Genomic DNA, 27909 nt, shown 5'->3' with positions numbered 1-27909 from the left:
TGTACTGAAGGAGACGCACGTTGAACATTTGTGTTGTCTGAAGACAGTCCTTACACCAGATAAAATAGTTGCTCAGCGCACACCCCTGTTTCAGTCCATTTCGCAACCTTCCCTAGACAAGAAACTTCAAGAGTCGCAAACTTCGTTGCTCCAAAACAATTTCCCGACCCCGCAAACAACCAACTACAATTCCATTTACCAACCATACAAATAGTAAAAACGAGCATTGCCACACTACAATTTCTCAAAAGTTCATCGCAACAGTCAAGCCACGACGGTCGTTGTAGCGTCAGTAAAAACGTTCGATCCCCATGCAAAAACACAACAACTAGTCATCCTTGAGCACAGATATGTCACTGAAAAATCCCATCCCTGTTCACTATCATTCGGTGAATGGCTGATTCCATTTCCTACACAGAATCATCATCCTTGTCCCGCTAAGTTGTTCGATTTCATGCGAAATGGTTCTTGATCGCCAAGGCGTCTTTCAGCATTAAGTTACGGAGAGTCCACAACGCGCTCTTGACTGATTCGTGCTGGCCTTTCCCGTTGGCAAGCCAGTGCGTTGGCAATCTGCGAAAGGGCGATATTAGCAATAGTCACCAATAAGCAAAGGTGGCACCACTTTCTTAAATTGTGATATGATTCATTTGCATTAACAATATCGGCGTACTTTGCCATGTCGGCAGGTTGAAGATGGACATCTTTTTCCTCCACAGAGAGAGTCTTCTCGAAGTTGCTGATGGTGGTCTGTCCTTTCTCAAGACCTGAACAAAATCGCGAAATTAGCTAGCAGCTGAGGTGACTCTGGCAGGCTGACCTGGCTGTAACCATAAAAGATAACTGGCATTTAATTTGGCCGGCTGACACAAGAAAGGTACCAGATCATGAGAATTCAAGGAACACAATGACGGGAATAAGGTATTTACGAGTCCTGCTGTCCATAGGCGTGCGGTTAAAATTTGAGAGGGGCGGATTGAAAATTTTTGGGCCAATTTGTTCATCAATGTGACATAGTGAAAAAAACAATATCACGATTTCATGTATTTGTAATGTCATTAGTCGGTTCATTTTAGTCACGAAGATGCATATGCTGAGAGCCACCTTTGAAGTAGCTTATTCATGTATTGCAAATCTCCCTACTTCTACTTGTAATCGAGTGGAAATGTACGGCGTTACTTGTACTTCTCTGGCTACTTTGACGAACGGTGAAATCGATACGCGTGACATGAAATCGCCCTACCTTCAATGTAACGCAGATAAGCCTCGGAATGCAGAACCCTCTGGACCTTCGGAGGCGGTTTGACAAAGAGCGGCCCGCGTCTCATGCCGGTGCCAGCTTGATGGTGGGAACCCTGTAAAAACACAACTTGAGAAAATCGACGGTTTCCAACACACTCATATGGCGTGATACTGGTACGATGATGATTCGCCTCAAGCTCATTCGAGACATATTCCATACGATTCATTGCAAATTTTCATAATATAACATCCCACAGCTTGTGCTGATCACCTGGTGATTTATCGAACCCATTTCCGACTGCGAGTGGCGGAAAGTAGTCAACATCGCTACCCCGACAAGATAGCGTAATGGTGGAGCGACCAGCTTCTTGAATTGTAGGTCGTGGGTTCAATCCCCAGCCGGGTCAGACCAAAGACCTCTATGACTTCCCCACTTGGCGCTCAGCATTACCAGGGAGGGGTGTTGCAAGACTTGGAAAGCCAAGTCTTACAAGGTTATATCGGCACTTTCTTTGTCCAGCAGCGCTTATGGTATGCATATGCAGTACACAGATAGTGTGTATGTATATCATGAGTCGGTGTATATGCCGCAAAAAAACATCACAGACAAAAATATACAACGTTCCAGGCAAAAACTAGTTGACTACTCCTTACTGCGGACTCACACACCTGCTCGACTTGACCCGAACTCATCGGCGTGGCGGCGTATCCGGACGCGTGCGCCTGTGATTGCGGAGGAAGCACCTGCGCCTGGGGGGCCACCATTTGTGGTGTTTGCTGAGGGTATTGCTGAGGCGTCACATGTTGTGGAGTCACGGGTATCACCTGCGGCTGGTAGCCAGGAGTGGCCTGGTACTGCCCGGGGTGGTAGGCTGGCTGCTGTATCACGGCATGAGATACTGTGTGAAAATGATCGATATGATTAACGCTCATACCGTATACCTTACTGCACGTGATCATAGAGAAAGAGATTGGGTAAGCTTGTCCCAAGTCAACACGAGGTAGCCCGTAATACTGAGGTACTTAACCTTTTTGTGCATATCAATAAAATTTTGGGCGGCACATGCATGGATCCTCTTACAGTTTTCGCTTATTAGGCAACACTGCCCCTAGAGTAGGCCGACTTACTTGGAAATTGCTACTTGTACTGGCACCTGATGTTGTGATTTCCAAGTAAGTAAAAAAGTTAGCATTCTGGACCTAGTTTTGCTTAAAATAACTGGAAACTTCGAACACAGAACAACTGTGCACGAAAAGCCACGCTGCATAATTGCACATACCAGGCTGGCCCTGCATGGCAATGTGTGGCTGCTGCGGTGGGTGTTGCTGCATCTGCTGCTGCTGCATTTGCTGTTGTTGTTGCTGCTGCTGCTGTTGTTGAAGCTGAGCCGCGGCCGCGGCCTCCTCCATCTCCCTTTTCATCTGTTGTTTCTTTTTCTTTTTCCCTTGCATCGGTCGGCCTTCCGCTTCCGCCTTGGCAGTCAATTCTCTCGCTCTCTCTTCGTATTCTCTCTTTTTCTCGTCGGTTTGACTGCGCCATTCTTCGCCCACCTGCCGGAAAGTACGAGCTTTATTGCTACGTCAAAAATTTGACTTGAAATACAGTCGATGCAACTCGGTCCAAGAGTATATTCTCCCGTTCAATAAGATCAGCATTGGCAATTTTGCTACCAGAAACTGATCATACTCATGTAGAACATAAAACAGTACTGGTGCAAGACTTGGAAAGCCTAACAAGGCTTTATCTGAACCTTCTTTGACCAGCGGCTGATGCACATCATGCACTCATAGTGTGCATATGCACAGACTGTGTGTATGTATACGAGTCGGTGTATCTGTATACACCACAAAAGCATGAAGGACAAAAATATACAAAATACTATCAACAGTGTTAAAGTATGAACAGTACATGCAAGCGACTGACCAATTTACTGATCTCTCCAAAAGGCATGGTCGGATGTTCGGACCGCATGCGCGGGTGACATTCGCTCGCAAACAGAATGTACCCGGTAGAGTGGCCCCCGCGGACTTTCTTCTTAGCCGTGGTCGGAGTCGCGGTCGGGGTACTGGCAGGAGTGTCTGTATTTTCGGCAGGTGCGTTGGCCGGTCTCATTCCAGGCTGCATCGGAGACTAGAGAGAGAGAAAAGAGATCCGGCAAGAGATTTCGCACCCTCCTCATCTACACCAGTATTCAAAAATATAGTTATAATTCTTCTGTCTGCACGCCGGTGTTCGATTCAAGAAGTCCTCCCTTTAACTCTCTCTGATACGTCCGCTTCTCTGATACGTCCGCTTTTCCTTTCTTATAAGTCCACTCGCATGGTTTTTGTGTCAAAATCTTTCTCCGATGTATATCGAGTCGAAATAGCCTTTCCTCTTCTCTCATTCGAATTATGAAACCGCTTAGAAATCCTAGAACTATTAACATCGGATCCAGTTAGTATATGGCCACATTGTCCAGAATCTTAGTCTGCCCGTTTCAAATTAATCTAATAAAAAATAAAATTACATTAGAAAAAAAAAAATTCTCAAAATCTTCACAGTTGCAATGCCACCAGACAGCTGCTAGTCTTCTCTCGTCTCTATAACGACATCATTGCCTCAATCCAGGAACTATTACATCGGATTTCCATTTCGTATGCCTCAAAATTCTTCAGAATCTTGGTCTGTTGCTTTCAAAGTCACAGACTGATCACATTTAATACTAAATTTCTCAAAGATCTCCAGAGTTTCAGTTCCGCTATACGGCTGCTAGTCTTCTCCCATTTCTATCACAACATCGGCTTCACGACGCAGGAGGTATTACATCGCATTTCCACTTTTCACGAACTGATAAATTTCAAGATTTCTCAAGTTTCATCGGAATTGAAAATGAAAAAAACTGCGATTTCACCATTGCGACATCATTCTTGTGATTAGAGGTATTTCAAAGCACGTGCAGCAGTCATTATCTTCTGGCTAATTCTGCATACACTGAAGCAAACACTACAAATGGACCAAAGATGAAACTACGAGCGGAACCACAAACCTTGCCTCGTATAATTTCTAACACTCCATCAAAACTAATATGAAACACTACACGGTACTTAACACCAATATCCATCAAAACTGTTCAAAAAGCGGGAAAAATCTGGGCGACACAAAATCTGTATGGATAACACAAATGTACAATCATCTGTATTTTCATTTACGCTAAATTATACCGACTTTCGACCCAGATAACTCCATAGAACTCACAACTTAGTCGGAAACAACACTACACAGTACTCAACACCTAAGAGCATCAAACTGTTCAATATGTGGGAAAATCGAACAGCTAAAATCTATAAAAACATCGCAACCATCTGTATTTTTATCAACTGGCTCATATTCAACGTAATGACTTTCTACTAAATAACTACGTAATAGAACTTACTAACTTGCCGAACGTAATATTATTTTCCAAAGGCACCACAGGAAAGATATTCTCTTTGTCTGCTAGAGACCACAAAAAATACGCACCTGCGAAACATGAACCATCCCTGGCTGGGCTTGTTGGTAATGCTGCTGGTACGGTTGCTGTAACTGGGGCTGGCTTGCGACCGGAGTCCCGGCGGGCGATCCCTGTACAATTTGGGACAGATGCGGGTACGGCGACCCGGTCTGGTACTGCTGGGCGTACTGCTGCGGAGGCATAGACGGGTGATGCTGTACGACGTACTGCTGCTGCATGTACGGCTGTTGCGGTCGTATCTGCATGTGTTGCGGGTTCTGGTATTGCACCTGCTGGTAGGGTTGCACCATGTAAGGCCTCTGTTGCTGCATCATCGGGTTCATTTGTTGGGGGTAAGGTGGGGCTGTGGCGGCAGCTTGGGGCTGAGAAGCCTGAAAATGGGATTGCGATTAGCGTACTTGGCAAAAAGTTATGACAGGAATTCATCGAAATATCGATGATGAAAATACATTACAGTCGGAAGCGGATATTTCGCGACATTGTCGACAGAGTTAGGATCTCTATTAGACAATATACCAGAGGTTGTCAGTAATGTAAGCAAAACTAGCCTTGGATTACTTACTTTTCTACTTACTAGGAAAAACTCTACATTAAGGCAAAGGAATCCCATAACAAGCAAAACCATTTGAGTGGCATGGAAACGACCATCCCACAAAGTTATTTCCCTCATATTTACCAACGCATTGTTAAAATTATCGTGTTGCCTGAAAAACACTGACCACGAAATACGGATGATTCCCAATCAGCGTAAGCAAAGTTTACCGCCGTAAACACTAGTCTTTTAACAACGGTTCAAATTTCAAATTCTCATAAATTCGCTTATGGTGGATAGAGATGACCGAAAAGCGGCGTGCATTTTCCAGCAATCCAGACAAGTTGATCAACTAGCGAGTTACATTTTTTGAGAAAAAATCGTGTTTTACTTTCAACCAGTTCATTCGGCAAAATATTCTTTGCGGCGGGCATAAAACTGAGCAAGTTAGTTTTCGGCATACTACTCGTAATGCAATTTCCCTGGACCTTTACATTCCCAGTCAAAGAAATACTAGCCTCCAGCGCCTTTCTCTTTGCTTCCTCCTGCTCCCGCTGCATCTCCTGTTGCCTTTCCACAATCTCCTGCCTGACGGCGGTGACCAGCAGCGGGGAAACCTCTCGCGGAATGTCAAGAGTTTTTTTGAAGTAAAAGTACTCGTCATCCACCACCTAGTACAAAGGAAAAATTTTTAAGTGAAATTGTGACTAAGAAACGTTTAACCATGTTTGCGTATGAGAATAAGGATGCGATAAACAGCTGAAATATCTATTAACATACTTGTATATGTATATTGACAGAAATAGTACTGTTCATTATTGAATAGTATACTCAATACTCCTATTGAAATAAACCCGAGTATGTTAGGCTTACACTCGTCAGGGGTAATCGTCTGTAAGTAGTAGAGAATTGAAAAGAACATTGAATATTGCAAGACATTTTAAAATATCTGTATATAGATCTATATATATTGATATCCCAAGTAAAACCAAGTATTAAAAGCTAAAACTCGCCGAGTCACAAGTCAATCTCACTTTCGTAGTATCGACTTGAGTCAAGTCGAGTCATTTTCAATTCACTAACGAGTAAAGTCTAAGTCAGCTAGTTAAGGGTCGAGTCCGAGTCATAGTGTTTTGACGCGAGTCCAAGTCATTATGTTCACTGTTCAGTTCAACACACTTTTTTAGCTTCGCTAGAGCGATATAGGAATGGCTCGCATTCGTTTTCTCAAGTCTTAAAAGTTTCTGGCCTGATTTTCATGTATCAGGACTGATAGGCGAAATACCGATCATGTGATGACTTTACAACCGTCGAAGTTACAATGAAATGTCTGTCTTGGCCGCCCTAGTCTCAAGTCATATGACTTGGTTCAAGTCACGCACACACAATGACTCGAATACAAGTCGAGTCACCAAAAAAATTGAATGACTCGAGTCACCAAAAAATCACGATTCGAGTCATGATCCCTAGTCATTACAACCCAGTTTGCATTTAATTGCATATTCAAATTCTGTATTTTCATATGAACGTAGATATATGTAACATCGAGGTAGTCGGTAATGAAGTAGTTCTATTTTTTCGGAGTACTCAAGTACTTACTCGCACTACTTACTGAAGTGGTTTTGATTTTTGACTACACCCACTAATACCCAACGGTTTTCAGTTTTCAAGGCAACACTAAGCCAACAATACTTACTAGGAATCGAACTACTACCTGAACTCGAGTACATATTCACAACATGACTTCGACTCTTACCTGAGTACCAAAGCTTCACCAGAGGGAAAACTTAAAAGGGCGTTGCTTTTGGATGATACTGCTAACGTTGTCACCATAACACACAGCCTTGGGATTAGCTCATCCCACAATATTAACCATTGGCCTGAGTAGTATATGGAACTACTACATGACATTGCTTAAATGTATTGCATCTCCATCATCAAAGCATCTCGATGGGGCAGACGAAAATAAATCTGATCCCTCTCTCTAATACCCATAATCAACACAAACGTGAAATATACCTGACCGGCTCTCCACATGGCGTACAGACTTCGCTGATTTCTTCGAAACCTGACGTCGAACCACTGGCAAATAAAAATGCAACACACGGCTGAAATCCAGCGCTGAACACGACGAAAAAAACTGTGCGTTTAGTTGATTTCCTGTCTCGCTATTCTGACATAGATGCTACAATACGTGCCACTGAAATTTGGGATTTCTCAGTGTTGACGCCTCGATTCAGGTGGTCTGATAAAAGACCTTCAGATTTTAACTAGTCTCCGATTCCTTATCACAAGTCATCTGTATCTATACATAACACAACTGATTCTGAATCCTACGCCGGGTAGGATTTGTAAATCCTTTTCTCCCTTTCAAAGGTAGTGCAAGAATATTCGACAACATCTAATTCCTACTCTGCTTTCGATAACGATGTCCAAGTGTGCTATTCACAACCATGCAATACCAAGCTACTACATAACACCAAACATGAGATCATTAAACTGATGTTCATGAAGGTTACATTGCGTTTTATCAGAAGTTCATTTATACCCAGCTATTAGATCATTTAGAGCCTGACAAACCCAAAACTGACTAACCACGCAACTAAATTAATACATATATTTGACATAATACAGAGAGTGACTTTGCGCCTGGACAAATTTGTGTACTTACTAAACTATTACCAAATCTGTCTGTCACTGCAACTGTTTGCCTTGCCATTGTACTAGCTTTTATTTATATTTGTAAAAAAGGTTTATTTACTGCAAAAGATTGCTTTTTATCATACAAACAGCTGACAAAAATTGAATCGAACTACTGCCCACGTCCCGCGCTATCGCACGACCGAAAACACATACCTTCTGGCTTATCGTGGGCTTCTTCAGGGACCCCTTGATTTTCTTGATCACCTGGTCGGCGGCAATGTACCTCGACTCGCAAACGTGTACGTGCTGCTCGTTGATCTCGGTGGGCCGGCACTGCGTCATTTCGCGTACGGACAGCACCGAGCAGGCGCCAATCACCCACATCAGAGGGGTCGGCGGCGGGTTGCTGTTGACGATTTCGTCGCTGTGGGTCGAAGTGAAAGAGAGCAAAAAGACTTCGTTTCTGCAAAAGTGAGAGTAGCTGCTTCCAGAGTTGGTTAAAGTAAAGAAGTAACAATTTGGCAAAATAAAAAAAGCTGAGTTCACACAACAATATTTTTGACAAAATTGAATAATATTTTCGCCTGACAGTCTTGAGAGGTAATCGTCAGCAACTAGTAGAGAATTCAACAGAACATATATCAACAGTCGTATCACCAAGCATGACGTCACCGGCATGTAAATTACTATATACGAGGTTTACAGATGGCTTACGCTACTATTTTGAGATGAAACAAAAACTCCTTCTGTTTAGCTTGAGTAATTGCTACATAGACAGTCTAATATAAAATCGTATTGATAAGTCCGGCCATCACCGTTACAACTTCTTAATAAGATCGCGAGACTTGCAACTACTAAAACGGTCTTGTGCGGTCAGCAGATTTACAGCCTAATTATATCCGGCCTGTGTGTGAAAAAGGTTGCACTCAATACACATCGCCACACAGCGGTTGGCAGTGCTACTACTGTCACACCTCCTAAACAACTCGACATATTGATGACGACATAATCCAACTTCCCAGATACTCACTTGTAAAACATCCTGGTAGGCTCGTGCTGCGTCTCGCAGGGTTGCGCGAACCAAGATCCTTGAAACCACATCATACCGTTCTGATCGGACCACATCGATTCAATCCTAGCGATCTTAACGGAAGGTTCAGCGTTATAAACCAAAGAGCAGCTCACAATATCGCTGAGAATATGCCACGCCGCCACATCACAAACGGGAGACTATTTTTCGAGATTTTTGTGAGATGGAAACTATTCTCTTGTGAACACAGGAAAACATCACTGACGATGGGGTTACAACGACCTTACAAGCCACAGAAGTATTTATCAACTACTTATCTTATTTCACTAGTTTCCTCCAGCTCTGCCACAAATAACTAGTAAAATGATTGACCACTGAAATCCCACTAAATCGAGTTGAGTAGTGGGAGACGGCGTTTTCGAGTACTGAAAGTTACTGAGAGTTACGTCTTTAACAAGAATTATTGTTTCAATGCTTTTTCCCAACGTGGAAGCCGTGAAGCCCTATACGTCGTATCACAACATCCTACACCTACAACACAAAGCTATGCACAATAGTTTCTTCCCGTTGTGGAGTCCTTAAAATAGCGAATGAGCCGTGTCACAGCGGCTGAAACATCGTACAAAGCTAACCACTAAATAGAGAAAACGAAATTTACGTGAAGGGTGTTCAACCAGCAGAATTCCCAGGCAGTGAAATGTAATAGGTATACCTCGTTATCCTTATGTGATGTATGACTGGCATTATTTTCTTAGTGGTATAAAAATCCATATATGAACTTTTCACATCATTCATAATGTTTTACGTGATAATGCGTGATACTTGAATACTAGATTAAAAGCCCAATACTCGATTCAGGTACTCAATTTTGTTCAGCTCTACAAATAACGCATTTACGAAAAGCTGATACACCCCACTCACTAACCTTCAACCGACGATCACTCCCGTTCTGTTGAACATACACGCTATCGCCGACCTTCAAGTGCAAGTTGTTGATATTGTACTGAAGGTAGCTGGTCTGTTGTCCTGCAAGAGAAGATGGCGTCAGAGATTTTCAACAGGGTAGCTACGAAAACTGACCTGCGGCCAACGGCTGCTTGTCCAGTTCCACTTGCACGTTAGGACGTTTTTTCACGATCGGAGTGTTAGGCCAAGGCAAGTTGTCTCGTACTAACGGGCCGTGCATGTCGGAAAGCTTTGGCGCGTCGGCGCTATCCTAAAATGTACAGTACAGATAGTTTGTACGAGCCCTATACTAGGTGCTAGAAATGTTAAAGCCGCACAAAATCTTTGCGAGTACCTGTCCTTGCTCGGAGTACACGGACAAAACTCGGACCGGGAACAGCGGCTTCTCTCGCTGCACGATTTTTGTGTTGTTCGGCGGGAGGCTGAGTACTTTGATGCGTTTGAACGACTTCACACGGCTCGAATACCGGGACACGCAAACGTAAACGTCGTCTTCGATGTAGCCTGCGGCGAGAATGAAATGTGTGCGAGACTTCAAATACCATCATTCTTTGGAAAGACCGAAACACGACGAGCTTGCTATACATACATTTGCCATTATTATGCTCAAGAAAATGATCACTGATTTGACACGAGCTGAACTCGATTTCCAATATTTTGCACATTCAGTATTTCAAATCTTAATTTGATGCGAAAAAGCTGAAATTTTTTAGCTGTCCAAGTCCGATCAACTTTTTTGTCTTCGCGGACCCCTTTTGAACCTTTTATTATTTCGAAGCAGTATTTATTGTCTCGAAAAACCCCGTCTCCGATTTGATATGAACGAGCGCCGAAAATATTTCCACATAGATAGGCGACGACGAATGTAATATCAACGTGCCACGCTTGCGACGACAGCTTTGGGTATATATGGAACAAAAATTGAGAACCAGAGTATTTAATGAGCATATAACGTCCAGCCGATAGTCATTTCTATCTAGCATCTCGTCTTGAAATTATTCTGGAATAGTGGTTATGTATATCAAAGGAGAAAATGGATTCCGTGGCGAGGTTTCAATCCCTTCATTAGGACAGATTAGGATAAAAATTCAGGAATTTCAGCAGGCTGTTGGCAATTTGGCGATCAAAATGAGTTTGCACAGTAGGATATTTTATCTCATACGACTATTCTAATGACGATAGTCCTGGAGTTTTAGCAATAATGAAGCGAAACTGTCTCATGCTTTCTTAATAAAAAACAATTACAAATTATGCTATCAATAATTTTTCAAATTTAGACGTTACGGGAACCCCTGGTTGAGAACCACCGGCCTAGACCCTATAATTTCATGCCGAAAGAGAAATTAAAGAAAGAAATAAACGACAAACCCACCGACAGGCTTCATTTTGAAATAGTCCTTCCCAATCATGACAAAGCACTTCCCTTTCACGCAGCTCATCCTCACCGTGTTGTAATAATCGCTCTTGAACACCTAAAAACACGCACAACCATTCGCACTTCAAATCTCAACGCACGCATCCCGAGCCACCAACCTCTTTCATGAGAAATCTCCTGGTCGGCACGTGGTAAGTGTCTTGGGGCCGGTAGAACCACACGCCGTACATCATTTGCTCGCCTGACTCGCCCTGGTACAGCTTCTCGATACACGCAATGTGCGGAGGCTTGCCGGCACCTGCTTCTGCCGTGTCTTGGACGTACACGAAATCGCCGGGTTGATACGTGACCCCCTGGAATATGAAAATAACACTGTGTCCATCAAAGGGGGTCACTGGTCAGTAAAGAAGCGGAGTTTTGAGATATGATTGCATAACTTTTACAGGTGAAATCCACATGAAAACTGGATGAAAGAGCCCGGTATGGCAGAAACTGAATACCGGTAATATTCAGTGATTATATTTTCGAAAATAGCACCGATTTGCGGCATTATTGGTCATTTTTAGATCGATTTTTTGTGGACATTGAAATTGTAGCGCTAGGTCAAAAAATTGTCTAAATTGTTGACAAGTCTAGGAAATGTAGGAAAGTATCTTTCGTTGTACTACCACAAATTGTAATTATTTCTACCATAATGCGTGATCTAACTACTGGAATTCTTCGAATTGTCAGATTTCATTAAGATTAAGTTTTTTCATGCAAAAATTGTCAGTTGTCAAGTCAAAAGAAGTTTTTTTCGGGACAAACTACTTCTTAAGGACAGACAGCTCCAACCAGAATTGAAGATAGCCTAAGTAGTACAATTCTAACATTATGTGCGAAAATACCTAATTCGCGTACGTAGTTAAAATTTTGCCAAATTTTAGTTTTTAAGGTAAAAAAATGTCAAATTATTGATTTTTAAGTGAAAATCTTCTGTTTTAAAAAAAAATCGTCCAGTCATTTTGCGTTAGCCGCTGTAGCCATCTACGACAAACCACTAAAAGTATAACACTCGTTGACCAAAGTTTTTAAACTCCGTACCAGGGTGCTGTCGATATCAACATGCTCTATTTTCTCTTGAATCTGTCTTGACTTGTATTAGAAATTACTACTTCTACTTGCCATCGAGCAGACATGTGTGGCTTTACTTCTACTTCTAATCGAGTATCAATGGTTCCCACTTTGACCACCTATGCGTAATACAGTGTAAAATGCAGTAGAAGTGGAATTAATCGAAAAGCATAACCACTCAAGCGGGCGAATCCCACTTACGTATTTTAAAAGAGTACAAGTACTCAGTCGTAATTCTACGTCACCTCGACATCCATTCCCGTCTCGGCCGCAGACATCTCCACTTTCTCTCTCATCTCCTTCCCTTCTTCCTTTCCGGCTTCGTCCTCCAGCGTCTCTCCCGGGAGTTTCTCCTTAAATCGCAAAGATGACGTCGCGGGTGCGTTTTCGTTACGTCGTACGACAAAGCCGTCTCACCTGCTTCTCGGCGTCTAGCTCCGCTTGAAGATGCCTGGCCGTGTAGCTGAGCGCCGGGCTCATCAAGATCTCTCCGTTCCTGCACAGCTCGTCACGGATTCGGATGAAAAAACGGTGCAGCTCCACCGCGTCTTCGTAAACCTGACAGAATAATAACGCTTTGACCTAAGTAACGAAAATACACGCCATTTTATCAGCGACAAATATAGTTTCAATACTTTTTATCACCGTTGGAGCCTCCAAATCGCAAAACATGACCACAAAGTGCTACGAAATGGTTTTGTTCGATAAGTATGAAATTATTTTGTATTACATAAAGGCTAACTGGCATCATATTCCTTGTGGAAGCTAAAAAGACATACATTCGATGTATTCGAGTCATTTTAATTATGACAGTGTCAGACTAGGCGCTGCTTAATACTCGAGTTCATCTCAAATCACTCTTGTACTTAATTTCGCCTAGCCCTAGTAGATAGTGCACTATTTGAATTTGAACTGGACTTTGGTGTTCTTTTATTGTCGTGGCAAGAGCACAGCCCGCGTCAGAGCACAGATTGCACAAAAGTATTGAAACCAGCTATTTCTCAACTACTTCTAAGACTTTACATCACGAGTGTCAAACTGCATATGACGATAATTCCATTTTTAAGAAAACACGCTAAAAAGGCTCACAAAAGTAAACAGTGGATGCAGAGTTATTACCGTCGAAAAATTTTGATTATCAATAAAATAGTATTTACGGCGACCAATTCTTTAATTATTTATTATAGGTGTGCCCACCGTAAATACTATTTTTTGAAATCCGAATTTTTCGAGTGCAATAACTCCGCTTCCACTGGTTGAAATGGAGCCAAATTTGGAGAACATCGTTTCTATAGACAACCTAACACTTTGATAGGGTAAATAGAAAATTTTTAAATTTTTGATAATTTATTTTTATATAATAAACAGAAACTTTCTTCTCCTGTCGCAATGCGGCTACTGGCTGGAATTGAACCAAATTTGGTGTATAGGCTTGAATTAGGTAACCTAACAATTTTATCAAGTAGCCAGTACAATTTGAGAAAAAAAGTCAATTTTGAACAGCCCTATTAACCCTTTGCGACCGGCGGTCTAGTATACTAGACCGCGACTGTTTAACGCAGAGGAGTCTATATTTAATCCAAGATAGCTAGACCTGTATTGGTCATAAACGATTGCAATCGGTTGGTATGTATAGCTCTTATAAATACGCATATATCAGACCATGTATAACCTAATGTTGCAATGTATATCCTGCTTTGAATGCAGATTGAACACGCAAAAAGGTTTCCCGCAAAATTGAATTTGTAATGATGTTCGCGTGAGTGACCGCCTGAAATATAAACCATTGTATCTTCCGTTCTAGACTTCATATAACCGATTACAGTTATCTTCTATGACTTGTTGTTGGTCATACTATTCTATGAAAGTCCTTATATCAAAGATTAGCACGTAGAAGATGTTTCAAATTGACGTGAAAGAAGCATACCTTATTACGTGGAAATCATGGCTGCGTAAGATGACCTGACTCGTTGCGGTTTCAAACAGATGTACAATTGCTTCAGGCAATAGCAAATTATACATATAATTAGCCATTATCCTGGCATATCCATCAATATCCATATCATGGAGCTTAGTTTTGTATAAGAAAGCCGACACCAGCCCTAACACCGCACAAATAAGCGTGCGAGTTAGGCTATTTTTGTACCCGAGCCTGCGATAACAACATCATATAGAGGCAGTTATATATCTGTTTTAGATGGCACACAAAGTTACTGTTGGCTTGTATGACTACTGTTGATCATACATGGAGCATTAGCCGTGTAGAATACAGTTCAAATTGAAATAAAGCGAAAGCGAAATAAAGCAATGTATCACGTGAAATGACTTCCCGAGCGTATATGGGCACTGGGCAGTGTCTAATAAGGCAATATGTGTATACTTACGGATTCCTTGCAGCTGCAAGTTACATATAACAAGCAACTGGGGTTGATAACACTTCAATAGCATGGAGATGTAGGCCTATACTAACGGCAACATTGCCAAGGCAGTTCCTATGTTCTGCACAACTGGACGCGCGTTGCCTTCAACGAGAATACGAGATTACGTAATCGATTACTCATCGGCGGCGGCCGCGTGATTGTGCTCATCATCACTACCTTTCCAAGATCGTAGCGCGGGGCTATGAAGCGCTATGGTAGCATGTAATGTCTCGTTGGAACGTAGAGATTCATGCGGAAGGCAATCAGGTGGTCATATACTAAGAGAGGGCCTAGGTATGACGTCAGGAGATATAGAAGAACAAAATTGTAATTTATTTTCAAGAAATCGCGAACATTTTCTCGCATAACGCTATTCCCTCTGGCGTCTGAGCCGTGAGAGTATCTCAGACCGCTAGGCGGCTACTTCAGGTTGACGGCAATATATTGGGCGTCGATTTGAGCCATATGGATGACATTTTATCGTTTTCTATGTGGATGCAGTAAAATTTTGGTCAGTAGGCCGGCCGGTTACAAAGGGTTAAACAGCTCAGGGAAGACGGATTCACCATGCCTCCCCGGATAACATCTCAAACTCGTTGAACTAAAACTTTCAAATTCCGTTACCTCACAGTCAGTTCGACTGCTCTTCCTGGCAGACTCGAACACTAGGAACATATGTTCCTGGAAGACGTCAAGCCTCCTGTATCTTCTGGCGTGGAGGTTTCTACGCACCGTGTCAATCGTGATATTCTCGGGGTCGGGCTGAATTACAATCAAAGTAGTCGGCATTGATACTAAGTAGAAGATAGCCAAGGTTGTAATGACTCGATTACGACTCGAGTTACGATTATTTGGTGACTCGAATCATTTTTTCAAATGCCTAAAATGACTCGACTTATTGTGTATGACTCGAACCAAGTCATATGACCTGAGACTAAGACGGCTAAGATAGACTTTTCATTGTAACTTTGAAGAATAGTTAAGTCACCACATTATCTGTATCTTGTCTATCAGTCCTGATACTTGGTATATAGTGCCAGAAAAGCTCAGGACTAAAAACTACTCAGGCGACTAGTATTAAAAACTAGATAGTTCAATAGTCCGCATACATTAAGTAGTGGATTGGAGCTGGCTGCATCTTCGCGCCTAAAGACAAATAATTACACAAATAGGTGCAATTTTCAAAAATATCTTCAGTTACCATGATACCGGGGCTATTGCCGGCCATTTTTATGACAATTATACTCGTAATAGTGTTATATACATATCCCTAAACCACTTTCTACTTCATAAAATCCATTCAGTTGCTTGAGAAATTATAACGCCGGAAATACGCTTACCTTTGAACCGGTGGCGGTGCCTTCGTTTGTTTTCATAGCCCCCGACTGTTCATTTCCTATATTTTAGACAAATTTGTTACAGAAAAACAATTAAAGGTTTCACCGAGTAATTTAGCCAAATAGGAATTGGTAATAATGAGTAATCCCTGCTCGATGTGAATACAAAATCTCACACCTTACAAATGTACCTGAGTCAAGGCTGTTTAAAAAATAAGTTTTGATTCCCAATTTCAATAGATACCCGGCGAAACTGCTTAAAAAACGGTAGAAGCGAAGAAATTACTAATTTAAAATTCAACCATTTGATAAAACAATAGTCTTTACGGTGGCAAAATTCTGCCATTCGCCATAGTGTTCCAGGCATGCTTAAAGGGTAAGTTATGCTATCAGTGCTCCTTCTCTGAATGTAATATCAAGAGATTATCAAACTCACCTTCTTTCAATGGCGCCCCCAGAGTTAGCGAGTCACTGTAGCATCTGAAGTAAAACTTGGTTTTACCACACGACAACGGAAATAGCATACAGGGACCGTATTCATAAACAAAATAGGATTGGAGTTACATAACTTCAATGTGCAATTGAACAATATATTCGTATTGAGATGTACCAGAATATTTTTGGCTGACACTCGCCAGAGGTCATCGTGAGCAACTAGTAGAGAATTGAAAAGAACTTATCAAGTACTATACCAACTATATCAAGTTATCAACAGTCGTATCACCAAATGTGACGTCACAGGCATGAACTCCGTGTGTTGTCCTGCTATGTTGGAGTTTTTTAATGAAAGTTGACTACAATGGTAAATAGACCTGGAGATTGAAGTCCCGCGGGGGGATTCTAAATAATTAAACAATTTCCAAACACCGGTATAGGATATTCATACACAAGCACAATTTGCAGGTACAAATTCAGTTGTATCATACACGAGTCCACATCAAACTCACCTTCCGTCTTCGTCTTGATAGTTGATGACGGAAACGAATAGATTGGTCAGGATTTCCTGAACCTGCGCCTGCACGTCGGGTACTTTGGCGGGGCCCAAAGCCGAATCGCATGTGTCCACGGCCACTTTCTGGAAAATTAGTTCTCGTGGAAAAACTAGCGATTTTTTGCGATCCTCAATAACATCACCCTGCCACGATTGTCAAGTTACGTGGAAACACAACTGGTAATAATGTGAAACACCATAAATTTTGATGCAGCCTACTCATCGGAAACACTGGTTGATGATGATCACTGGGAGCACTGTAGATAAGAAAGTTCGTTCGATCATAGGGATGTAGGCCTACCTGTAAGATGAGCGCGTCCTTGTAGATGAGAGAGCCGGGCTCGTTGTAGCTGCAAGCGTTGTCGAACATGAGCAACATGTCGGACATGAATTCGGGCATTGTCGCGTAGCTGTTCGACTGAAAATATAAAATTTACAAAATTTCGAGTGGGACAAGTTATAAATCCTAATATGTTAACAGACTGAATCGTAGACACATCGAGGAATGTCAAGTTTAGGAAGTGCACTGTTGGCTGGCGGCATTACTATCCAACGCAAAATGACTAATAATGACACTACAAATAGGTACAATCTTCGAAAAGACATATTCAGTTACTGTGATAGTGGGCTATTTCAAAACGCAAAAATGTAGGTGTAAAAAGGACGTAATTTTGCCTACAAGCTGTTCAAGTAGAAGTGAAAGTAGTCCAAAGCATGAACACTCTAGTGCGTAGCGTAGGTAGACTGTCTCTGGTTACAGGTAACTTAATACTTGAAAAATTGCATCAAAATTAGAAGGCGTCGACCCACTGCTGACACCAACATCGACACTTTTCAGATTCAATACCGCACCACTCGTGTCCGTTTACCTGCATTTTTTGAAAAATCCTATCGTTTTCCATCGGCCTTTTGATCACTTGGTAATAGTCCGGGAGTTCCTGCTTGCTCGGCAGCCTGTTGAAGATCTCGCATATCTCGCGCCCGGTGACGTCGCGATAATCGCGGACCGTGTTGTACACGAGCTCCATGGCTTTGGCAAACGGGTTCTAAATTTTGATTTTTCACACTTGGTTACCACTAGAGGCAGACAAAATCCCCATTATACAGAGACGAGTGAGAGTTACTAAACTTTTTAACAAACGGACAAGATATAATTAACGAGTTGAAGTCACGGTCCTCACATAGGCTTTCTAGTAGCTGCAACTTGCAAGGCCAATCATTGTATTTAGAAGTAGTAACCAGGGTTGTTAGGACTCGAGTCATGACTCGACTCAAGTCACGATTTTCTGATGACTCGAAGTCATTTTCTCAAAATACGGAAATGACTCGACTCGAGTCATTTTCTCAGAATACGGAAATGACTCAACTCGACCGTAGTCAATCTGTGTATTGACTCAACTTGGATTCGAGTCATTGCGCATGACTCGAGACTCAGACTGCCAAGACCGACATTTCATTGACATTTCTTAGAGTTTTAACGTATCCACACTATCGGGATTTCGTCTATTGGTACTAGTACTTGAAAATGCGACTAGAAACTGCTAAAAGTGAGGAAAATTAGTATATTACATATGCCAACCATTCAATATCACCAGACAGAGTTATAAAAAGTGGGTTTAACAAGACTTCAACTGGAAACTGAGAAGTCCACACAATGACTTGGACTCGGACTTGACTCGGTGATGAATTGAAAATGACTCGACTTGACTCGAGTCAAAACTACAAAAGTGAGATTGACTTGTGACTCGGAGCCTTGCGACTTGGTTGCGACCCCGGTAGTACCGTCGATGGTGATACAATTTTTATTGGTGCGTGGACGTAAATCGCACAATCAAACTTTTCAGGTTCGAGAGTTAATTATGTCAAAAATATTGATGCACAAATATAGTGGTTTCTGTCTCTTCTTTTGGCCCACTGGAGCTCTCCTCGAAAGTACCCGACTGTAAGCTAAATTGGTAAGATATATTTCACTAGCCGCACACACAGTGGTACTTTACGGCCTGCCGCCTGGCACGAAAATATGGAATTCAGCGTAGAAGAGATTTTCAGAGTAGGCTAACGCACCGATTTCTGTTGGGCGCTTTCCGATTTGACGACGTGCACGGCTTCCTGGGCAGCGAGAGGCTTCACTTCTTCCAATTTCTTTTTCAGTATCTGCTGCAAACGTTGGGCGTCCTCGTACACCTGAGTCAGAAAGGACGGAACTTAACAAAAAGCAGCAATGCTAGCCTAATATACGCCTCAAGGCGGAACGGCTCAAGATCATATGGAATATATTCTGTGTAGTAGGGCTGTTCAAAAAGAAGAAATGTTTCAAAATTTTACAAGCTAGGTGCAGAAACTGTAAGGTTGTATCGCGAAGAAACAGCCACAAGCTTACTTCTGATCTCGTGAAATCCACATAGGAGCAATAAAAGATACTTCCAGATATGAGCGATCACTGGATAACATATTTTCCTGCATTTTACCTATATCGTTATTGCCGAATTCAGTGTTGAAACTAAAAAACGTTTGTGAATCATATCACCATAGTCTTAACTAAGCTATGATCCATCTCAATGTCTTTACACTAACGTTATAACAGGCCCGTCTCGAGATAAAACGGGCGAAAAAGCATCATTTTCTCTTCAGACATGCCTGCAAAATGGTCACGGCTAGGTGATGAAATTTGCCACTGTAAATACAAGGCAATGATTATATAAAATGGTTGAAATTTCAAATAGTATTAACTTTGCTTCTACTAGTTGGGATTGAGCAAAATTTTGTGAGCATCGTTGTTTTAGGTAACCTAACAGCCCTACTGTGTTGGCATTTGACCAACCTCAGAACCAGGTTCGTTGTAATGCCTCGCGTTCGTGAACATGAGATTGAAATCCTCCACGAGTGCCGTGACGGTCGGGTATTTGTCCTGCCTGATCTTCTTGCCGATAGTCTTCATGTCGATCGGTTCCAGGATGAGCTTGTAATAGTCTGGGTAGTCCTTGCGAGAAGGCTTCTCCATGAACAGGCTAATCATGTCCCGACCTGAAGCGCGAAATCGCAAATCAAGCCAAAGAAGGATAGTATTTCTTAATTGTTATTGATTGAGACACAAACATTATAAGGAATACACTTTACTGGCTTTTTCTGTGACTAGTGTACTTTCTTATCCACATTGAGAAGAGTTCCCAATGACCATCAGCAACCAATGTTCCTATGAACATGTCCAAATGTATGATGTTTCATGTGATCATCAACTATGACCACCACGAAACTTGATAATTGGTGGCCGGCAATATCGGTGGAGATCGTAAGTGTACTACCTTGCCCAGAAATAGATATCTAAGCTAGAAAAGTTGTGGGTAAAAGTTATAAATTATCCTACAATACCCTGACCCAAAAACCGATGTGCATATACCGAGCTTTGTGGAAAACAGAGTTGATTGCGCATAAATTTTGACATGTTCACAAGGAGCATTGGTGATGGTCATAGGGATGGATAAGAAATAACACTATTTCGGTGTTTTAAACCCAGAAATATTCGACCTGCAAGTGTATGAGAAATTTTCAAACGGACGTTCAAGTCACAGTAATGTACAATTAGTAGTAATCAATGACATTTATTTGTTGGGAATCATAAATACTTATCAATTACAACTTTACACAATAATTAATTCTGACATTACCGCTCGGTAAAATATTCGTCTACAACTCATGCATTAAATCTTAAGTGAAAGCTTGCTATCCCAGACAAGAAATCAAACATCGCAACACGAAATCGCTGACGAAGATAGAGTTCAAATCCAATTATCAACTTTCATACATGCTTTTTTCTACGCAATTTCACATTCGTCTGTCACTTGGATACCAAATCACGCAGGACAATGTGGTAAAAAGCAGCCGCTTCGCCATTCAATTAACGGTAACTGCATTGCTACAGAATTTCTCAAACTACATCTCTACGCATGCGAACGTCCGCTAAGCACAAAATATCACCAATTACACCGCACAGACCAATACTCGACTTCTTACCATCAGAACCTACAGAAGTAAAAGAGAAAAATTACTACTGGCGAGCAAAGGCAAGAGCAGTTTTAGTTCACTCAGTTACATCATCATCAAATCATAATATTTTCCTAATGTATCCCCATCACCAACCACAACATTGGCATAGAGTAGATTGTGAACTAGACTGACAAGTTTTATGCAATAATTAGGCCATGCTACGGTAATTCAACATATCGAAATCATACTACTGGGGAAGCAAAGGCTAAATTTCATCAGCTCCAATAGTACAGTAAGACTATCTAATATTTCTATTGTCAACTAATTCCAACATTAAAAATATCCCGCCAATTTAGTGATAGCTAAATCTCTTCATTGCGAAAATCGGGCGTACCTTCATATTTTCCGTTGACTATTGCATCATAGACGGATTGGAGCACTTTTCTGAATGCGTCTTGCGGCTTTTCTTTAATCGCAGAGGTCCTCGGAGTCTGCAAATTCGGTTTACTCGCAATTCATCGAAACCCGTCATCAAGACGTCTCTTACTGCGGATTTCTTTTTCGCTTCGGAATCGCTTTCGTCCTCGTCATCTTCTGCATTTGCGTCATCGCTCACCATTTCCTCGTCGGAGATCTCAAGATCTTCCTATATTGCAAAGAAATGAAAAAATAAATAACCGTGCTTGAGGAAATCACAAGACTTGAGAAATATCATGTTGCAGAAATTGAAGATAATGGTCAAATATGACCCAAATAAGGTGATTTTATAACTTGGAGCCGGTTCGATATATGCTTCAGTAGATATATCAGTATCGGCCAAATTTAGCTAATATCTATTGATCCTGAAAATGTTCCAGGAGTTGCTACTGTGTGATTGATTTATGGGCACGGTACAAATATTTATGCTGCGTTTCCTGAGCTACAAAATACGCCTGCTGGACTGAAAGTGCTTGTTTCTTACTGATGTGAAGTTTGGGTGAGATTATTTCAATTATTGTCACTTTTTAGAAGTTTCAGCTGAAAATGTGACATTTTGATATTGGCAAATGTATGCTTTATCGGCGCTATCTGTATCGACTAAAAATTACGATATCTGTCAGTCCGGCTTTATTAACAACCCTCGTACAGACGTGACACACCTCCAATTTCTTGTAGTGCGACAGCCTTTCCTTCATCAGCTTGAACAGAGTGGAAGCGTTCTTGTAAATCTGCGACGTGTCCTTGTTGTAATGCTTTGCGTTGTCAAACAACAGAACCAGGTCCTCCTCCAAAGCATCCAAGTCCTAAAACGGAGAATAGAATGTACCAGTGTAAAATCCCATTAAAAGCACTGCTACTATAGACATTTGTGATGGATAGATTAAAATTGCATCAAGTGTGAATGCTGCCATCCATAACGCGAGTCAATCAAATATACGCCTGTCAAATCACTATACGCGCAACGCGGTATATCCCCATTCCATATTATATATTCTATCAAACTAAATCATAACAACGCCATTGTGCAGTAATGAATTGGAACTCAAGATTAACTGCGCAGAACCAGTTTACAAATCAAAAGATTACCGGGAATATAACAATATTAAGGACGTTGAAATTAAAATAATCATTCTCCACAAATTTACATATAGGTAAATTCTTGAAATTAATCATGATCACTCAACAGTTTCATCTTATAGTGTTTGGTAGGATACTTATTCTCTAGTTTTGGAAGCCCCCGATTAGTTGACATTAAAACTTTAAAAGGTCTTATTGATCATTCATCACCTATCTGATGCTGATTACTGTTTTCGAATTTTTGCATCAATATCGTTGCTGTTCGATTATTACACAATTGGGTTTGACGATAAAGCGAGTCTCTTTCTCTCTCCACTTCAACCTGCACTTTGTATGTTAATAAACACAGAATTTTAACATCGAAGAATATCGATTACTTCATATTTCTTAGTCAAGATATTTCTTCTTATCGTCCTGAAAGAGAGCGGGTTGGCTATCTCTTCGTAGTAAGACGGGTGTTGATGCTTGTTGGGCAGACGGACAAACGCATCGGAAATGGAATGTCCGAGCGCGTTTCTGTAGTTGACAATTTCGTTGTAAAGTTTGGCCTGAGACAGAAAGACGAGATCAAAGAATGAAGCAATGGGAAATAAATTTTAAATGTTTACCTGAAGTTCGGCACTGTCCTGAAGATTCGTCTCTGTTATAGATGCTTGAACTAGCACGGTGCCCCGGCTGCTTCTCACGGCGGACTCCTAGATGGATTGAGTGAAATTAATTCACAACTCGAGGTAGGTTACATATCGCAGCGAGGAGTGGGCAACACACCGCAGCAGAAAAAGCAAATTTTAAGTGCTCGACTCATTGGAATAATACATCTGTCACATGCATACTGTAATGATTCACCGATATGACTTCTTTATCCAGAAATCGGAATAGATATATATTCTATGTAGAAGTAACTACAAGATTTAACATTTTTTCTCCATTCAGACGAAAAAATATACAGGGAAGGATCATATTACTGTTGCCGAAATTTTAACTTCAAAGTGAATGTGATAATTGCTTCACTGCTTGAACCAAAAATTCAAATGCACCGCTTTTTGCATTTCTATAACCACTAAACACTAAGTTTTCTCAATTTTGATATTGTTCAAATGCGTTCTATGTTCTGAATTTGTCGTATTCTATACCAAGTGGTGAACGTACCGATAAATCGATGGCATCTTGTCTTCGTAGACCGCTATCCCCGTCAAACTTCGTACTGATTCGTTGCCTGAATAAAAAAGAAATGAAACGAGCTCACGAGGGGTTTCGCCGCTTGCGCATTAAAGCAGCCTCTGTTTATTATTCAATCGCATGACCAACAGCGAATGATTAAATGGTGTGTTTCATGGAAAATTTGTAAGCGGACATGATTGACTAAACGATAAACTAGCATTTCAAATTTGATATCCAAAATACACCATAGCAACAACATTCGAACAAAACATTACTTGAGTCTTGCGCTGGTCTTCACGCTTGGCTCTGTTTTCTCAACCCTTTCAGGCTCAGTTTGCAACCTTTCTTGCACAATAGCTTTCAGCGCGTTTGCATTGTTGTATATCTGAAAATCATCGACAATTATGCACCCGAACTAGAATATTTTGAGAGTGTCAGAACAACAAGCAGAATTGATGTCAAAATCTTCAGAACCTTTGAATTTGGTTCATTGTAGATTTTCGCGTTCTTGATCAGTTGTTTCATGTCCTTTTCGAATTCCGAGATTGCTTTGTACACTTTCTTCGCAATCTTTTCCCCGATGATCGTAAGATCGATGGGTTCCTTGATTTTTTGGTAGTAATCCGGGTATTCCTATTTACAAAACATACACATGGTAGCAGTGAATCCGTTAACACGTTGCAGAATTTGCAATATAAAGCCTTTCCCGGAATCCTTGATATGCAACAGAACCAAATATGAAGCATTTATTCCAGTATAAGTACCACATTTTTAACACTAGAGATCTCCACGTAATTCCTTCCGCAATGCACTATCAGCAGCCAAAATTTCAGATTACTGCACCATGACAAAATTTCTTATGGCAGGTAAATTTCTATTGCAGACGTAAAGACTAGTAAGTCTTCCACAAATGTATTACATACCTGTGCATCTGGTGAGACCATAAACATGTCGGTTAATCCTTGACCCTCTTCATCAACCTCAGCCAACAAGGAATTATAGATATCATCCAATTTGCCGAGTACATCATCCATCTGAAGATGAGATGCATCCATCCTCATACAGCCAAACACAGAGAAACCGACAATCAGTATAATTTTATCAAATTTGCAAGTCGAATTTGATTACAGAAAATTTTCAGGACAAGACAGTGACAAAAATGGAAGTCTCAGCAATGCAAATGATGAAGAGAATATCTAGAAAGTGGGATTTATATCGTAAAATAAGGTTCTAATAAATTGTAATTCATAGTAAAATCGATTAACATAGCTAGATGACCAGGCAGGGGAACAGGTATGATAGTAGCCTGTTCAGTGCTTAATAAATAGTCTGATAAAATAGATACACATTCGACACACTAGCTTAATATATTCAAGAAACACAGGTCCACCTCTTGCTGTTTTGGAACTGCGGTTTCCTCGGACGTATCGTTTGAAAAAATGGCGGCTTTAGTGTCAATGTATAATTCCCATAGTGTAATGGCATCCTTGAATTCATCGGAGTCCTCCTGAAGAAACAAAGCCATGACGTGATAGCTACAGATTTACGAATTAAAGAAGAGTGGAAGCAAGTAGAACAGCATTATATATAGGTATCATAGTCACAATAACAGAAAAGGCCTGTATATTTATCAGATTGAGATTTATCGGCCCACACAGTGAATTGACGCAAAGTTGAAAAATTCAATATTAGTAAAATATTCTTATGTGGTCACAGATGGAGCATAATTTAATGAACTAATTATATATTTTATCAGTCAAAAAAGAATGGACTTTTTACATCATAAAATTTCTTTGTGTTATTCACTAGCAGGTCAATATCTCCTGTTAGAGATTCAATATCCCTGTATTCGTCCATCCTCATCCTTTGTGCTATGCGAGTCAAGTCGATAGGCTCACGGACAGCTTCATGGTATTCTGGATTATGTCTGCAATGAAAAACCTCATTACCGGTCTGAGAAATAATTGCTATTAGACAGAGTATGGGTCAAATACGGCATAGTATCGGTAATGTGAACACAGACCACAGATGCAATACGCTTATTAAAGCAGTAACAGAAATTACTCTCACAGATAGCACACATCATGCACAAGTTGCATGAGGATTTTGCAAAAGGTCTACAGTTATAGCACAGGGCAGTACACTGCTCTTTCTATTGCTCAGTGATTCTGTGAAAACATATCCACATCCACACTGGACGTGGATATTTGAAAATGTTTGCATTGATTTTTAATCGATGCCAACTTGCAAAATCATCCCATTGTACACATGCTAATTAAGCCATGATTATGCATGAGAACCCGACTGCAACAGAAAGCTGAAAATAATGAATTTTAGTAGGCTACTACACCTTTTGGACGGCACTTTTGTAAAAGTGCTTGCCAATAATGTACCGTCGTCTTTTTGGTGGGACTTGATAGTATCCAGAATACGTTCAGCCAGCTCCGTCTAAAACCATAATTTCATATGTAAAAAATTATCCATCGTCTGTAGCCAATACTTGCATAAGCTTCATTATTATATGACCTGATTTGGCTTTGCACGGCGAGAGCGTTTGCTGTATGGCGAGTCTTGAGTGCTCGAAGCTTCCCGAGGCAGTTTACGCTTCGGCGGCATACTTTCCAAGAGTGGAACCGCTAAATTACTTGATGGTCACAACTTTCCAGAAGCAGAATTATTTATATTTACTGTATCTGTTGGAGAGAGTAAGATAGGCCTGTTGTTTTGTTCCGAGTTTCTATGATGAAATTTCATGTTAGGGCATGATACAGCAATTCTGCATTCAGGCTGTAGCAAACTTGATAATCTCCTTGACCCCGTCGCCATATGCAGCCTGGTTCTGCATTTGTACATATTGGCTGTCCTCATTATTATTTATGTAACTTTTAGTCTCTGATAACAGAGATTACTCTGAGTCGTTCTGATACGGTGATACCTTCCAATTTTTTCATAGTATTGCAATCTTGTGGAGTTTAAGGATAAATTGCACTGGTCAACAAAATTAAAAAAATTAATTTTAGGCAGAACATCTCGGAGGCGTTTCTGGGGTTCTTCAGGTTGCTGATTTCGAATATCACACAATCACACCAACCCTGTAGTGCCTGCCACGTGTACCCCTGAAACAGGGGCGTAGCCAGCCGAGATAAAAAGGGGGTAGAACTGAATAAAGGGGGAAGAATGAGCCTCTATGCGTCATACCTTTAGCGACAGCGACTTCTGTATTACGTACCGCACGCTTTTGAAAGCGTAACTGATTGGCGGATCTAATTACTGAAAGCGAGTTAGCAATCAACAGCTTGCTCGGGGGTCTGTTAGCAATCAACAACTTGCACGGGGATCATGTTACGATGCGCACGCGCTCATCCCGTGACAGTGCAGGAGATCTTATTTGTATTCAAATAAGTAATCGACCTTGAAAGAATACCACAACAACATTTCACGACGAACAATCTATACAGCGCAGAATCTGTTATATTTTCATGAATTTGGACATGATTCAATTCGCGTGTAAGAGTAACGTCTTCTCGGCGTTTTAATTCCATTCATTTCGAACATGGCGCATATACTAATTGTACCGGCGTGTGAATAATGACTTATCCGCAAAGTGAGGGGATCTCAAAGTTTCGGCACGGCTATTGAAGGCTGAATGCGTCCCGGTGGGATACCGATCACGAAAGGCATAATCTAGTATGACTTATAGATGGTCATTGAGGTCAAGACAATGCACAACAATGGCGTCAAAAATAAAATGTGAATCGAATGTATTGTGTCTTCACGCTGTTTTGGGGAACAGGCTGGAGTTCGGCAAAGCACGAATCAGATGCGATTGCTATAAAACATGATTTCATTCAGTTATAAGTTGTTATTTTCATGTTATTAATGTTCCTTATCGTTTACAATTAACTGTTGATGAGAAAACAACGCGTGAACGACACGACAAATGTTATTATTGCTTGACGACTGCATTCAGAATAAAGGGATTAAGCTGATCGCTAACCTCGCCAAGAGAGAAATGTAACAATGCCCCTTTCACGCTTGCATAGACGTGCTTCCATAGACGAGAG

At 41.1% G+C, this 27909-nt stretch overlaps 2 protein-coding genes across 5 annotated transcripts in view; one reads left to right on the top strand and one right to left on the bottom strand.

The window, feature by feature from the left end:
* LOC145455377 ((E3-independent) E2 ubiquitin-conjugating enzyme UBE2O-like) overlaps window positions 1-27909 on the top strand; it is a 133656-nt gene that overhangs the window by 26062 nt on the left and 79685 nt on the right. The gene's annotated exons all lie outside the window — the stretch shown is intronic.
* On the bottom strand, window positions 177-26547 carry LOC145455096 (protein polybromo-1-like). 3 transcript variants are annotated; one of them, XM_080333044.1, is made up of 39 exons: window positions 26372-26547; window positions 26196-26293; window positions 25625-25772; window positions 25236-25352; window positions 24769-24879; window positions 24320-24478; window positions 24121-24230; window positions 23834-23900; window positions 23293-23379; window positions 23062-23232; window positions 22267-22410; window positions 21675-21773; window positions 21522-21618; window positions 19965-20167; window positions 19208-19327; window positions 18013-18189; window positions 17445-17561; window positions 17100-17227; window positions 16589-16632; window positions 16156-16211; window positions 15440-15577; window positions 12813-12953; window positions 12641-12748; window positions 11441-11635; window positions 11280-11379; window positions 10242-10411; window positions 10022-10157; window positions 9867-9967; window positions 8942-9054; window positions 8125-8374; window positions 7288-7350; window positions 5787-5939; window positions 4745-5107; window positions 3167-3373; window positions 2523-2793; window positions 1912-2141; window positions 1244-1355; window positions 674-767; window positions 177-573 (listed from the first exon to the last, which is right to left on the bottom strand). In XM_080333044.1, exons 1-39 carry the CDS (start codon window positions 26459-26461, stop codon window positions 453-455), a joined length of 5409 nt encoding a protein of 1802 aa, XP_080189170.1. In that variant the 5' UTR covers window positions 26462-26547; the 3' UTR covers window positions 177-452. The 3 variants fall into 3 exon arrangements, with proteins under 3 accessions (XP_080189170.1, XP_080189172.1, XP_080189171.1); XM_080333046.1 differs by lacking the exon at window positions 3167-3373; XM_080333045.1 differs by lacking the exon at window positions 7288-7350 and having other exon boundaries at window positions 26372-26546.

The sequence above is a fragment of the Botryllus schlosseri genome, chromosome 14 (assembly GCF_051294905.1).
Source record: "Botryllus schlosseri isolate E-star chromosome 14, Bs_hap1, whole genome shotgun sequence".
Classification (NCBI taxonomy): Eukaryota; Metazoa; Chordata; class Ascidiacea; order Stolidobranchia; family Styelidae; genus Botryllus; species Botryllus schlosseri.
Note: the sequence above shows the minus strand (reverse complement) of the source record. Positions and strands in the feature narration are given on the sequence as shown.